This window comes from Sinohyriopsis cumingii, chromosome 1, assembly GCF_028554795.1.
Source record: "Sinohyriopsis cumingii isolate HCF-2022 chromosome 1, ASM2855479v2, whole genome shotgun sequence".
Classification (NCBI taxonomy): domain Eukaryota; kingdom Metazoa; phylum Mollusca; class Bivalvia; order Unionida; family Unionidae; genus Sinohyriopsis; species Sinohyriopsis cumingii.
In genome coordinates this window covers 142908435-142925080 of record NC_142961.1, presented here as the reverse complement: position 1 = coordinate 142925080, position 16646 = coordinate 142908435, and the positions used below count along the sequence as shown (strand labels likewise).

Here is a 16646-nt window from a genome sequence, read left to right as displayed (position 1 = left end):
GTTGTTGTAAGTGTACTGAATGAAAATCATTTTTTTTAAATTCAGATTTTCTGTCATTTTCTATAAATTTATAAGAAAAGATAGTTTATTCTCCATTTATTCTCTTTTTTTAAATATATATCTATTGGACATACCATAAACTCACTTGACCTTATGAACTAAACACAGAGCAGCTAATATTGCTGATGTGGTATATGTCATGCCAGTCACTGTTGAGAAAATCAGTTTGTAGGTTTTAACTCCTAGACCCTTGGAAAACCTTTAAATGTCGATGGATCTTAATGAACTGCACACTACAGTACCGAATACATGACAGTGTGGCTAATATCTGTTACAAGAGAGACTTTGAAACTAAATGTAGATTTTTCAACTGTGTGTTTGATGAACACAAAAAAATAAAGAACAAAAACAATCAGTGCCTTTTTAACTTTATTACCAAGTACAGCATACTCATGTACAAAAGCAATATCATAAAAAGTCTCTAGAGGCGACTTTGCATAATGCAAGATATGATACTAATTTGTCCTTGGTCATGACGGAAAACTTGGTAATGCATCATGATGACCCATTATGAACTTTATTCATAAAGAATGAATACAACACAAAGGGTATTTTGGAATAATACCACTTACCTGTCCAGTACCACTGGTACTCAGTACAAAGCAAAGGTATCACATGAAAAATACATGTATAGCCTATGACCTATTTTCTACCTTTTTCTTAAGAACACAAGGACATAAACACATAAAATCAAATTTAAATACATTTCCTATTATTTCCTAGCTGATTTCAGATGTTACCTTAATTTCACTAGATCTTCATGAATAGATAGTGCTTATTTTAGTCATGGCAAATGTGCCGAAATTCTTTTTTTTAAAAACATTAATTTAAAATTTAGAAGTTTTTATTTGAGAAGCAAAAACTAATTCTCTAACCATCAGAAAGGTAAGGATGATGAATAAGGAGTTGTGATATTAAATGATTCTTCTACACATGACAATGAAAACAATATAAAATAAACATTTGACAAAAAAAGATAAACATGTGCAGTGACAGTTTTTATACATTCATAATTGCAGATAGCAGTTGAACACAATGATCAGATAAATGAAAAAAACTAATTTGAACCAATTAAAGCTGAAAAATGATATAGTTTAATCCAATTTCTTTATCCTTTTCCAACCTCAAAATGAAAATATAAATTGATCCAAATAAATGCAACTCTGTCTCTGAACAGAAACATAATTTATATGTTGTTCAATGCTAAAAATGAAGAAATATCTGCATTTGGAGCATTTAATGTCAATTTTCCCTGGTTTCAAACATCTGTACATTTTCAGTTTTAAAAACCACCAGTGGCTTAAACATTTGAGAACTTAATGTAAGTAATATGCGAGTAATTCTGTAAAAGATAAACATTACAGAAAAAAATCATGGAACTAAACATTAATACAATACACATATATGTAAGTCTGAAGTTTTAAAATGAATTGATGTATATGTACATGAACATAATTTACAGAATTTTCCTCCAGCTGATATGCAGCCAATGTATTTGTTTGCTCCAGACAAAACTGTTCAATTAAGTACACACTCAACTCGCAATTTTGTCCTTCTGCTCATTTTCTAACGAAGTTTTTATTTGTCACTTTCTCAATGATGAGCCCACAAATAACACGCTTGTTCCAGCAATTTAGGTTCAATGCAGTTATCCTATCATAAATAATCAGCATGCAAAGTCTGCGCTGAGATTCAAAGTAGAGACATTTTATAAAAGCAGGACCAATTCTCCATTGGGAAATTCTTGAAGGCTGGACAAAGTTAGTAATTGTTCATTGTTCCAAGTCTTGTGTATTTCTTTCAATCCTGAAAAAGAAAAGCACTGGTCTTTTTAAAAATCTAATCACATATTTCACACTTTCTGACCTAATGCTAAAAGAGTACTTTTTGTTCATTACATACCCTTATGTCTGATCAACAGATATTTCCATATCATTCAGACTAAACTATTCAGGTGTTTTCTCTGATGTCTGCACATAAATAATCTTAGATTACTGTTATAAATCCCAATTCAACTGAATTTCATTCCACTGTAAAGCTAAAAGAATTCAGAAAGCACAAATGACAAAATATTTAATAAATAAAAAATCATATTCATGTTATGTTCCATGTCGAGGGAAAAGAACTTCTTTGATACAACTTATAAAACCTGTCTCGGCTTGATTGCCTTGAGATAACCCTATGTCATAATGAAACTTATTCTTTATACAAAACACACATACATCTTCCTACTTTTTGTTATTTTAACTCCAATTGAGCAAAAATGTTTTCTTGCCCAAGTTCCTCCAGCATGAGATTAACATTGCTGTCTACATCTTCAGACCATTCAAACTCTATCCTGAGGTTCCAAGACTATATCCTATTTCAAGTTGTGCCACCCTATGCACAGAAGGGGGGCACCTCAACAATATGCAGACTGACAGGGGTACCTCAACAATATGCACAAATTGATGGGGCATCTCAACAATATACACAAACAGGGGACACCTCAACAATATGCACACATTGATGGGGTACCTCAAGAATATACACAGACTAAAAGGGGACACCTCAACAATAAGCACACTTTGATGGGGCATCTCCACAATATGCACAGAAGAGGGCACCAACAATATGCACACACTAACGGGGCACCTTAACAATATGCACACATTGATGGGGTACCTCAAGAATATACACAGACTAACAGGGGACACCTCAACAATATGTACACATTGATGGGGCATCTCAACAATATGCACAGAAGGGGGCACCAACAATATGCACAGACTAACAGGGGACACCTCAAAAATATGCACACATTGATGGGGCACCTCAACAATATGCACACACTGACAGGGGACATCTCAAGATCCAGATGAATACAATTTTACATTTGGTCACATTGTGTGCATACATGTATCATCCTTTTTACGAGATCAACATACCTCATCGTCCTCATCATCACTGATAACTGGTTTCTTGCCCCGAGATTTTCTCTTTACACTGACAGTTGATTTCCCCTGCAACAAAGAAAATGAAACTTAGATATCTATATAAAAAAATACCAATATTATCCTTGAGTCAATTAAATGGTGAAGCTTTCATGCTAATGAAGGTTGTCGAATACAATAACTCCACAAAACCAGGTACCTCCAAAAACTGTGAATTAAGAGTTACCAGGTGTCTTACCTGTTGAAGAATCCTGACAGTTCAGGAGAAAAAGGGGAATTTATTTTGTTTTCAATTGTGCAATCCATGTAATATTTTCTCAATGTTTTACTGTAAAAGTGAACGCTGTGGAAGATGTGCCTGAATTTAATTCACCATATTAAGGAAGTCATCTAAATAAAGGTTATTGTCTACTAAAAGGTTTTTTTCTTTCTTTTAAAAAAGCCTTCAAACCCTGTTACCACAAAAATTATTCCTGTTTTGCGAGTCACATGTCTTAATGGAATACCTTTTAATTTTGAGAGTGAAAAGCAACAAATAAAAAACCCTTCAGAAATAACACTAATCATGTTCAAAGATGTTATGAAAATGCTATCACAAGAAGTAAAACAAACCTTGTCTGACACTTTGTCTTTTTTCTTTGCCTCCTCCTTAGAACTCTTCAACTTTATTTGTTGACCTGCAAAAAATTTAAACATTATACAGTACAGATCATTAACTTATAATGACCCATTTCTAACAAGATTTATCACCTAGATGATCATCCGATCATGGATCTATGTTGTACATTTTTCACAATGTGACCTCCTAACAAGACTCCATAGCCAGTAACTCATTTAAATGGGTGCTAAAGTTGTAATCCAAGGGTAGCAGATTGATACCTGTCCATGACATCAAGGGTCGGCTGCCGGGGTGTACTTTTAGAAGACACGTGGCTTCCATTTCCTTGACATGATAGAGTCAATATGTTAAAATTGATGTAAAAACCAACAAAAAAAACTGATGATACCAAATTTTCATTACAACAGTTAGAGGGAGACAAATGTTTCTCTATGGAACTCTCACAAAGTGAACAAAAGCAACCTGGATGATTTACCATCAAAAGACCCTAAGATTTTGCTCATACAGCTTAATATGACCTACAATTAGTCCTCAATTCCTTTTGTACACAGTGACCTGTGGGAAAAATAGCCATAAGTTGTTACACGTGTGTTTTCTTGCTTTGACTGTGTGTAAAGTTTAATCCCAAAATGTTTTTAAATGTCACTGTAATTAAAAATTGCAGTACAGTTAACCTAGTGACCCACTTCCTATAACTAAAATGTAGGGAACCAAGATGAGGTCCAAGTGGGCCTGATATTGCTTAACTGGGTGTTTGTGTTTTTCAGACTAATAATGTAGCTTTTCCAATTTTAGTCATATCACTACAACATCTGCAGTGTGACAGTTTATGGTGGGGCATCATGCTGCAGACATGTAGCATCATGTCCCATCCAGTCACATTATCCTGACATCAGACTAACAAGTCCTAATATTAACCTCTTAATGCTGACCACCAAGCAAAGCAGCTGCAAGTACCATTTCTGTAAGTCTTTGGTATAACTCAGCCAGGGTTCAAACCCATGATCTCCTGCATCCAAGGTAGATGCTCTAACCACTTTGGCCACCAGAGTGGTCAAATAATGCTCATCTTGCTTACACAACAGTTAACATATTTCACTATTAATAAAATATGGTACTGTAAGAACAACAACCAATGTAAGCTATCTCCCAAACTATGCATCATGTAAATTTTACCTATTTTGCTATAGTCTGATACAAATTATTTAAGGATAGAGACGCTATTCATACTGCAGCAAAATCAATATAAGAAGAAAAAATTATTTGCAAACAAACATCCATAATTGTGTAAAGAAACTCTGATCCTTACTTGCATCAATGCACAGTTTATCTTAGCCTGCAATTTAACCTTTTCATAAACTTTTTGAAATATGTGCATGCTCGATTCCAAAATTATTTCATTTAATCTGATTTGCATTATTTGGCAAGGTGATATACTCTTTGTAACACCAAACCTGTGATTCTCAATAGTCAATATAATGAATTATTTGCCTTGCTTCCTTTCAATGAATGAAACAGGTTAAAAGAAAAAAGAAATTGGTTGCATGGCATAAAAAAATACCCTATTTCTAACTGCACTAAATTTCAATCCTTTGGATAGATCTTTCTGAAGATAAATTAATTGTATCTTGATGACACAAGCAAAATAAAATTCAGAAATAGTTACTAATGTGCTGACAGCCTGTCAGATACAATATCACCTCATCAATATTAATTTATTTCACTAAAAACAGGAGCATCAGAAGCAAAACTAGCTTTTCCAGTCACAAGACAGCTAACTCTTGCTTGAATGTAACTAGTGAATATAGAATTATCTGTTTCTGTGTCGGTAATCCATTATTTATATTATAAACCTACCAAGGTAATAAATGGAAATGTTTCAAGCACAGTCCATGCTGCTTACAGTGCAAACTCATTTTAATGATGAAGGAGATGAAATTTTCTTACTTTCTTCTTCCTCATCTTCGTCATCACTATCATCGCTATCGTCACTATCATCACTATCACTATCATCCGAGTCTTCTGATTCCATTTCTTTCTCAAGCCTTTCTCTGGCCTCTGTAAAGACTGACTGCAGTACTATTGAATCTTCATATATCTGAAATTAATGAGCATTCAAATTTAATTTTAGATGTAACTAGAGTGGTTGAAAACTCCTTGTACATTACTTCTCTATAACATTATTATGCCTACATTTAGACTTCTTTCAAATTATGTGAATATTTAGGTCTACTGTCACACTGTGCAAACTTGACAAATTTAGAATTCAACCTATTTTCAAACTATGACAGATTTTAGGCCTCCATTTACTTACCACAGATCCCTCCACATTGTACATTTGAGCATTTCCACACAGGAGCATAATGTCATCTTCCAGGTCATCTACTGATCGATACCTGTGCTCTTTAAAACGTTGCTGTGGAGTAAATGCAAAAGAACAGAATGTCATTAATGTACTTCAGACACAACTCAACCTCTTCCCTCACGAATCAAGCCAAGTTTACTTTAGTTATGAAGGTCATTGGTCCAGATTATCAATCATTATGTATTTGACAATACTTAAGGAATGAGGCACTAATATTAATTATTATTTCATTAAAATAATTTCCAATCTTATTGTAAAAAAAATTAACAAACTGATGTGATAGTTTCTATTAAGCGTTTCTTCTGGAACCTGCTAACTCAAGTGTCCAACTCAATGTGTCGTTTCCAAGCACGTTCCAAATTGAAACTTTCAGAACTGAAATTGGAACAGCATAATATTTTTAATAAAAAAACCAAAATATTTGTCTGTAGCTGTCTTTGTATTTTGTGCTATTATATATAGAATTCTGTTATAAACACTGAATGAAATTGCCATGGTATTTCCATACAATGTTTAAGATTGTTGACTTTTTTCTGCACATGGTGGTTGTCAACTTCTTGGTTCTTACGTGAACATGGTCTGATCTGAAATGCAAGTTATTCTGTCCCTTATTATGTATTTTAAATTTTCACTTAAATTTGGTTTTGAAAAGTGCTGTAGAACTTCAGTGATGAAAAAAATTAACATCAGTAGACTCAATAGTCATAGAACATACAGTACAGGTAAACCAAAGAGTTTCCAACAACAGATGGTCCGGCTTCTCTTTTAGTCCAGACAAAATTACGAGCGGGCACTTGAAATTCCCGATGCCGCCAAATTAGTTTACTGAGCGTGCACTCATTTGGATTGTTTACAGTTGTTGGTGGTGATACTTGTATTTTGTGCAATTCTTAGCTTATTTTACTTACATTTAACCCTAGCTATCGCTTGAAAGATTCAAGTGTCGGTGGTGGTGTCAAGCGTAACCACTCAATATTGATATAAAATAAAGTAGAACTGTTGAAAAAACTGGACCATGGTGTTTCCATGCTAAAGCCCTGATACATGTGGTATTGGTTCATCAACTGTTTACGATATAAAGAAGCAGAGGGACAAAATATTGAAATTCTATTCAGACAGAGATTCCAAGAAGCGAATGAACATTAGAAAAACTATGAAAGACGGTAAGAGTACTGAGCATGACTGAGTGATGATGGAATGGTTTAGAAAATGTTGGAGTGATTGAGTGGACTTGTCGGGCAGGATGGTAATAGACCAGGTTCAGGTGTTTCATAAAGAACTTAAAGTAGAACACGAGTGTGACTATAGTGAAGGATGGCTTCAAAGATTCAAGAAGGATCATGGAATTTCCATGCATAAAGTGTGTGGAGAAAAACGATCTTCAGACCAATTAGGAGCTGCCGAGTATGTGGATGAAATTCAGAAGCTTGTAGTTGATGAGCACCTTAATCCAGAGCAGGTGAATAATGCAGATGAAATTGCATTATAGTGGCGATGCATGACCTCGGTTGGTCCGGCAAAACTGTTAATCCGGCAAGGCTTTGGAACCAAGGGTGCCAGAAAATTGGTGGTTTACCTGTATGTCAGTCCCCAGGTAACATCTTGTAATTTTACATACGTTACAGCATACTGATCTATACAGGTACTCATACTAAATAAATGCACTCACAAAGCAGTATTTAACACCAAATACTTTACTAAAAAACCATAAACTTCACTTACTCGTTTATTTACAATCAGTTTAAACTTTACAGTGTACTTCAGCAACAATTATTTGTGCCTTTGGACACTTAAGTTTTGATTCTATTTCACTTAAATAAATGATGTACATTTTTATTTCAGTCATAGTTAGAAAACAGCAAGTCTTATAATGAATGTCACAGTAATTAGGAAGATACCCATGTCATATTTCAGTGGAATCAGTGGCAGGTAAATCTAATGGATTAAAATAATGATTCTTCATTCAACGTGACAAATACTGTTGCGAGTCCTTTGACGAGTTACTGACTCCTTTCCTTTGATTACGAGTTAAACAATCATTTAGGTTCTGGTTAATATGCATTACACTGTATACACCTGCATGGGATTTCAACACACAAATAGCTCATTATTATTCATAAAGGTCAAGCAAGTGCTAATTACAAGTTACCAATGAAATATGGAAAATAGAAATAGTATTATTCTCTATTCATAAGACAAGTGCTTCACTCTGCACAAAAAGTTTATAGATTTATATACAAATATATACCTATGTCTTGACCAAAGCAGGAGACTGAATATTAATTATTTACTGGCGACTTTCAGGGAGTCTATCATATAAATTCCATATTTCTTGTTTAAAATTTGGCAGGCAAAGTTGATCAACATGGTGGCGTATTAATTTTTTTTTTTTTTTTTTACAAACCCCAGTCAATTTACTTAGCATATGGCAATCGACTGGCTAGAACTGGAGGTATTGCATATCCTGTATTTACTGCATATGCAGTTTCTCTGCTAAAATAGTTACCTTGATTTTTTTGAAGTCCACAGGGCTGGAGATGATCTCATAGTATTCTGGTAACTCCTTCTTAGATGGTAGTTTATAGAACACCTGACTGAGAACTCTACCATCACTGAAAACGATCAGGAGAAATGTTCACAAGAGGAAATTCATATTATATAAGAAAATGGCTATAAAATAGTTGTACAAGTTCTAAATTATAAAATGTGGAGTTTAATCTTCTATAATGAATTTAATTCTGGACCGCTTATGTATTCAAAGTAATACTGTAGGAAGAACAAATACCTTTATATTTCATTACAGTATTTCAGAAAGAAGTCTAAGTGTTTCTACAATATAATTTTGTCTAAAGTAAAAAACAAAAAATAATTATATCCAAAACAAGTGAAATACAAAATTTAACACCATAAAAAGGAAAAAATCTGTGGAGTACAATTTATATTAATAAATAATAATAACAAAAGACTTTAAAAAAATATGGAATTTAACTTGAACTATTCAACAACATTCTTCCTTGTAGAGATAGTATATGTAAATGGAAACATGATACTGCATGCAAAAATAGAGGATATTCTTCCTTTGCTGTATGCATATGATAGAATGCATTCATCATGGAACATTTTCAAAAACAAACTTTTCTTTACACACACATCTGCATAGGTAAAATATTTTTGAAGGACTTGATGTTAAATCCATGCATGGTGTAAGTTTGGAAACTCACTTGTCCTTGTAGTTCAGGACTACATCCAATAATTTCTTCAGTGTGTTTGCAAGTTTAGGTGGATTGGGTTTCAGCTTCTCCATTGGAGGTCTACCCCTCTTTTTCTTGGGCTTGGGTGTCTCAGGCTGAACCTGAACCTCCTCCACTACTTCCTTCTTTCTCTTTCTTCCAGGACCGCCTTTCTTTTTACCTTCCCTCTTCTGCTCTTCAATCTCCTCAAGATTCCCATCCTCTATGGCCTGTTAATATAAAAAAAAGGGGGAAAACCTGGATTGTTTCCAACACTTAAGTTTGCAGTAAGTAGATGATAATGTATCAAACTGCTAAATCCAAGTCCCTTTCTGGTTTTATAGAATGGTCGCAATCAGCAGCTGTTAACTGCTTTCTGTGATTGAAATTCCCTTACAATGGTTGAATTTCAGTAAATATCCTTATTAGATCATAAAAATCAATTTAATACATTTATATTTCTTTCATTTTTTACAAGTACATGTACAACTATCAGATTTATCCTGAAACTACCTGGATTTTGTGGTTCTTGCATCAATATTAAACATTTAATAATCTTTCATGCAAAGAACATAGATTTATTACTGATTTCACTGAGGGGGTGGGGAGATGCTAGGATTCTTCATAGTTTGCTGCAGTATGAATAAAGAATTGTTTTTATTTCATAACTGAATACAAAAAGTAGAAACTGCTTTGAATTTGGTTGGACATTAATGGAATGGGAAATAATTATCAAAAGTAATTCTTTTGGTTACTTACAAAAACAAGAGTCCATTGACAGGACTGATGATCTATTGACTGAAAGGAATTTCCAGGATTTCAAGATATGGCCATATCTTCCTTTTAACAGCTGAGTGTTGAAAGTGTTTCCAATATTCTTCAGCAATAGCAAGGTTTTCAAAAGTAGCTGCTCTAGTGGACATACTGGTGTCAGATTGGTACAATTTTCATTTATGACCATTAAGACATTTCACACGAACAACAAGACACCACACAAAGTTTTCAGGAGGAAGATTTTTTATGATGGGTGCTGTGGTAGCCATATTAGCACCATTTGCATTTTAGTTGGTTTGATGCTGTGGGGTTTAACATCATTTTTCAGCACATGCTTTGACTATATATGGCAGCCATGTATATTTGGTGGAGGATGAACCTGGGAAGACAAGGGAAAAAACCACTGACCCAAAGGAAACTACTGGCAAGCTTTCTGACATAACCATGTCAGTCAAGTCCAGACTCCAATCCATGCAGACACAGGTGAGATGTGAGTGATCTGTAAAAGCCTTAGACTACCTGGCCCATTTCATTTAGGACAGGTGCTAACAGTCAGATGGAAGATGGATGAAAGACAACAGAACATCCCATAGGTTCTTCTAGACTATGAACAGTAGAGCTAAACAATGCACAAACCAGAAACCTGCTTTGATCAAAAAAATTCTGATTCTGTAACAATAACAATTCCCGATTTCTTCATTCTATTGTGCTCTTGAGTAAAACACAAGAACTGGATTATTCCAGTTGACTTGGCTGCAAATGGGTACAGAATTTGCAGACAGTTAACCTGTGATAGACTGGTGTCCCATCCATGGGAAGTTGTGCAGGTTAATATAGTCACTTCATATCAAAAATAAAAAAAGGTAAAATCTGGCTTTTGAACCAATTGCTGATGAAAGAAGTTTTCAATCAGTATTTAATTAAATTTTGAACCAGGTTTATCAAACTCTTTGTGGATATGAAATGAATATTCACAAAAACTAGAATTTAGATGAACATGTGAAGATGGAAACTTCCATGGGTTGTATTTGTGCAAATATATGATTCTGGAGAATGTTGTGTTTAATTTTTACAATTTTGGCAATTGACAGCATGAAGTGTTTTTCTCCATTATTTTCCATGACTTTGTACTTGACTGAAATAGTTGCAAACACAAAACTACCCAGAAATTGTACACCATGTACTACTCCAAATCTACATCATTAGGGGACATACATGTTTGAATTATAAAAATAAATCTAGATGAGCAAGCTTGAGAAAGATGTAATCTTGATAACGTACCCTCATCCACTGTTTCTCTGTCAATGAATCAGAATAGTCTACTTCCTTGCGCTGACGAGAGCCACGGCCAAATAATTTCTCCTCTTCCTCTTCAAATGTCAGTCTATCAACCTGTTATGATCATTAACATCATTACATCTGTTACGATACTTTCATGTATTAAAAACACATATTTTGCAAAATATAAAGCATAAATTATGTAAGAACTGAGACAGACTATTGATGCTACAACAATCAATGAAACATCTAAAATTTAGGTTTAATTTCTAAGTAGAAAATATTACAGTCATGTACAAAGAGCTATATAAAGACAGAAGTAAACATAAACTTAATTCAGTTGAGTATTGTGAATGGCATCCATGTCGGAGGCTCAGTGAATTTTATTGTAATCATCTCAAAATATAGATAAAATTACGTAACTCGTTTTGCATATGAATGATTTCAACAGAGTAACACCGCTCATTCCAACAAAAAAACATTGGTACATGTAATCTGCCATGTTGATATTAGAGCAGGGGTGCACAACCTTTTTTGGCCAAGGGCCAGATTGCATTTTCTAGGACCACCTGAGGGCTGCAAACACTAATTTCTTTAATATAATTACTGTTCATGGGCCAGATTTCTATGTTGTTTTAATTGACCCTAAGGGCCGGACAGAACGCGTTCGCAGGCCAGATCTGGACCACAGGCCAGGGTTGTGCACCCTGTCTTAGAGTAACTGATGAGTCTATTTTTTATACAGAGTAACTGTGGCAGACATCGCCTGTCACAATTAAAAAAGTCTGCATCATCAAGTTTTCATTAAACTATATTAAATTTCTATTTAATATGTTTATAATTTGTCAAATGAATAGACAATGTCTAAATATGACATGCAATGGCCCCTATAACAGGTCAGTCCTGCATCAAAACTGGATTACATCCATAACTTCAGGATCCGCAGTCTTTTCAGCATGCATCAAATGGATGCTCTCTACGTCGATACAAATGGTGCTGAAATTCGTGTGCAAAACAAATTTGGTAACTTTATCTACTTTTCGAGATACTCACATGAAAATTTACTGAGCAACAGACTTGGATATCATTCATGATGCAAAGCTGAATAAACTCTAATTACATCCTTTGGGCTTTAAAAAACCCATATCAAGCCTTATTACAAGTAACAATAGTAATTAATAAATAAATGACCTTCAAGAAAGTCAATAAATGAAAAACATATCAATAAATTAAGAATGGTTTAAGTACATACATTTTAGAATTGTAACTCATAATACAGTCAGCTTTCAATCTGTTATGAACTATAGCCACTTTCAATCTCTGCCAAAAGCATTTACCTGGCACAGTTACAACCAAAAGTATTTAGCTGGCACAATTACATCCAAAAGTATTTACCTGGCACAATTACATCCAAAAGTATTTACCTGGCACAGTTATATCGAAAAGCATTTACCCTGCACTGTTACATCCAAAAGTATTTACCTAGCACAGTTATATCGAAAAACATTTACCCCGCACTGTTACATCCAAAAGTATTTACCTGGCACAGTTACATCGAAAAGCATTTACCTGGCACAGTTACATCCAAAAGTATTTACCTGGCACAAGTACATTCAAAAGTATTTACCTGGCACAGTTACATCCAAAAGCATTTACCTGGCACAATTACATCCAAAGCATTTACCTGGCACAGTTACATCAAAAAGCATTTACCTAGCACAGTTACATCCAAAAGTATTTACCTGGCACAATTACATCCAAAAGTATTTACCTGGCACAATTACATCCAAAAGTATTTACCTGGCACAATTACATCCAATGCATTTACCTGGCACAGTTATATCAAAAAGCATTTACCTGGCACAATTACATTTAAAGCATTTACCTGGCAGTTATACTGAAAAGCATTTACCTGGCACAGTTACATCCAAAAGTATTTACCTTGCACAATTACATCCAAAAGCATTTACCTGGCACAATTATGTCCAAAAGCATTTACCTGGCACAGTTATATCCAAAGGTATTTACCTGGCACAATTATATCCAAAAGCATTTACTGGGCACAGTTACAATCTAGTTGAGAATTATTTAATCCCTTCATAGTGTACAAATTTAGAAACATACCTTGTGTCATCCACCCAAACTTGTGTTAATTTGGAAAAATACAGTAGTTGTCAATGGAGAGTGCGATATTTAATTTGTGCTATTTTATGGAGATTTGGTAGCTTAATATAAATAATAAGCTGTGGGTGGGTTTGACCATAATTTTTATTCAGGAAAATAAAAATAAAGTACTTATACCAGTATATTGTATACATCATGCTAGATTCCTACCACATCAATGGTTACAATTAAAATAAAGGTAGATGAAACTACAGTTACAAAATTATCTGAATCATAACATAACCTTTAAGTAGAGTATCTTTGTAGTATTATAGGTGAAATATTCCACAATAATACAGTCTGAACAAAAGTGTAGTTATGTTTGAAATTTAATTCATATTTGAATGGAATTTAGCATGCAACCAATTTTACTAACATTTAAAAGGAATATGTCATGTAATGTTACTGTTACTTTTACTATTTAAAGAAAATTTACATAGAGATAAAAATCTTAATAAATTTCTTAATTTTAAAATTATGATAGAAATACCATGCATTACTTAAAAATGTTATTTATATTTTTACTTTTATCTGTCATCAATATTTATAACCAAAATCAATTTGTCTGAACATTTTTATTATTAGATTCCTCATGCATGTTAGTAGTTCTTTTTGTCAATAATAATAATAATAATAATAATAATAATAATAATAATATAATAATAATAATAATGTCTAAATTAGTTATTTTTGAAATATAGTCAAAGAAATGACATTTTAAATTCTACTTAATTGTGTGTTTAAAAAAATTATAAAGCAATTTTTATCCAGGCTGCGTTATTGAGGAATATTTAACATATAATAAAAATGGGATAAAATAATTCAGTCTCCTTATATGACATTTTGATGATTAAGAAAACTTTGTCACCATGGCTTCATCTTTGAATTGCAGACTTTATAACAGTAAGTATGTTACTTAGTGTATACTGCAGACATGTACCTTAATTGCAGACTTTATAACAGTAAGTATGTTGCTTAGTGTATACTGCAGACATGTACCTTAATTGCAGACTTTATAACGGTAAGTATGTTACTTAGTGTATACAGTAGACATGTACCTTAATTGCAGACTTTATAACAGTATGTTGCTTAGTGTATACTGTAGACATGTACCTTAATTGCAGACTTTATAACAGTAAGTATGTTGCTTAGTGTATACTGTAGACATGTACCTTAATTGCAGACTTTATAACAGTAAGTATGTTACTTAGTGTATACAGTAGACAGTTACCTTAATTGCAGACTTTATAACAGTAAGTATGTTACTTAGTGTATACAGTAGACATGTACCTTAATTGCAGACTTTATAACAGTAAGTATGTTACTTAGTGTATACTGTAGACAGTTACCTTAATTGCAGACTTTATAACAGTAAGTATGTTGCTTAGTGTATACTGTAGACATGTACCTTAATTGCAGACTTTATAACAGTAAGTATGTTACTTAGTGTATACAGTAGACAGTTACCTTAATTGCAGACTTTATAACAGTAAGTATGTTACTTAGTGTATACAGTAGACATGTACCTTAATTGCAGACTTTATAACAGTAAGTATGTTACTTAGTGTATACTGTAGACAGTTACCTTAATTGCAGACTTTATAACAGTAAGTATGTTGCTTAGTGTATACTGTAGACATGTACCTTAATTGCAGACTTTATAACAGTAAGTATGTTACTTAGTGTATACAGTAGACAGTTACCTTAATTGCAGACTTTATAACAGTAAGTATGTTACTTAGTGTATACAGTAGACATGTACCTTAATTGCAGACTTTATAACAGTAAGTATGTTACTTAGTTTATACAGTAGACATGTACCTTAATTGCAGACTTTATAACAGTATGTTGCTTAGTGTATACAGTAGACAGTTACCTTAATTGCAGACTTTATAACAGTAAGTATGTTGCTTAGTGTATACAGTAGACAGTTACCTTAACTGCAGACTTTATAACAGTAAGTATGTTGCTTAGTGTATACTATAGACATGTACCTTAATTGCAGACTTTATAACAGTATGTTGCTTAGTGTATACAGTAGACATGTACCTTAATTGCAGACTTTATAACAGTAAGTATGTTACTTAGTGTATACAGTAGACAGTTACCTTAATTGCAGACTTTATAACAGTAAGTATGTTACTTAGTGTATACTGTAGACATGTACCTTAATTGCAGACTTTATAACAGTAAGTATGTTACTTAGTGTATACTGTAGACATGTACCTTAATTGCAGACTTTATAACAGTATGTTACTTAGTGTATACAGTAGACATGTACCTTAATTGCAGACTTTATAACAGTATGTTGCTTAGTGTATACATTAGACATGTACCTTAATTGCAGACTTTATAACAGTAAGCATGTTACTTAGTGTATACAGTAGACATGTACCTCACTTGCAGACTTTATAACAGTAAGTATGTTACTTAGTGTATACTGTAGACATGTACCTTAACTGCAGACTTTATAACAGTAAGTATGTTACTTAGTGTATACAGTAGACAGTTACCTTAATTGCAGACTTTATAACAGTAAGTATGTTACTTAGTGTATACAGTAGACATGTACCTTAATTGCAGACTTTATAACAGTATGTTACTTAGTGTATACTGTAGACATGTACCTTAATTGCAGACTTTATAACAGTATGTTACTTAGTGTATACAGTAGACATGTACCTTAATTGCAGACTTTATAATAGTAACTATGTTACTTAGTGTATACAGTAGACATGTACCTTAATTGCAGACTTTATAACAGTATGTTACTTAGTGTATACTGTAGACATGTACCTTAATTGCAGACTTTATAACAGTATGTTACTTAGTGTATACAGTAGACATGTACCTTAATTGCAGACTTTATAATAGTATGTTACTTAGTGTATACAGTAGACATGTACCTTAATTGCAGACTTTATAACAGTATGTTACTTAGTGTATACTGTAGACATGTACCTTAATTGCAGACTTTATAACAGTATGTTACTTAGTGTATACAGTAGACATGTACCTTAATTGCAGACTTTATAACAGTATGTTACTTAGTGTATACTGTAGACATGTACCTTAATTGCAGACTTTATAAAAGTATGTTACTTAGTGTATACTGTAGACATGTACCTTAATTGCAGACTTTATAATAGTAAGTATGTTATTTAGTGTATACTGTAGACATGTACCTTAATTGCAGACTTTATAATAGTAAGTATGTTACTTAG

At 33.2% G+C, this 16646-nt stretch overlaps 1 protein-coding gene across 4 annotated transcripts in view; it reads right to left on the bottom strand.

The window, feature by feature from the left end:
* Positions 1 to 416: 416 nt before the first annotated feature.
* The window catches only part of LOC149808052 (SWI/SNF-related matrix-associated actin-dependent regulator of chromatin subfamily A member 2-like), an 85049-nt gene continuing 68819 nt past the window's right edge, over positions 417 to 16646 (bottom strand). For all 4 annotated transcript variants that reach the window (XM_089973063.1, XM_089973081.1, XM_089973074.1 and 1 more), the window contains 8 exons: positions 11263 to 11373; positions 9199 to 9437; positions 8484 to 8589; positions 5927 to 6028; positions 5560 to 5710; positions 3606 to 3670; positions 2988 to 3062; positions 417 to 1866 (listed from right to left, as the gene is read on the bottom strand). In XM_089973063.1, coding sequence (XP_089829189.1) covers positions 1861 to 1866; positions 2988 to 3062; positions 3606 to 3670; positions 5560 to 5710; positions 5927 to 6028; positions 8484 to 8589; positions 9199 to 9437; positions 11263 to 11373 — 855 coding nt within the window. In that variant the 3' untranslated portion in view covers positions 417 to 1860. The remainder of the gene's footprint in view (positions 1867 to 2987; positions 3063 to 3605; positions 3671 to 5559; positions 5711 to 5926; positions 6029 to 8483; positions 8590 to 9198; positions 9438 to 11262; positions 11374 to 16646) is intronic.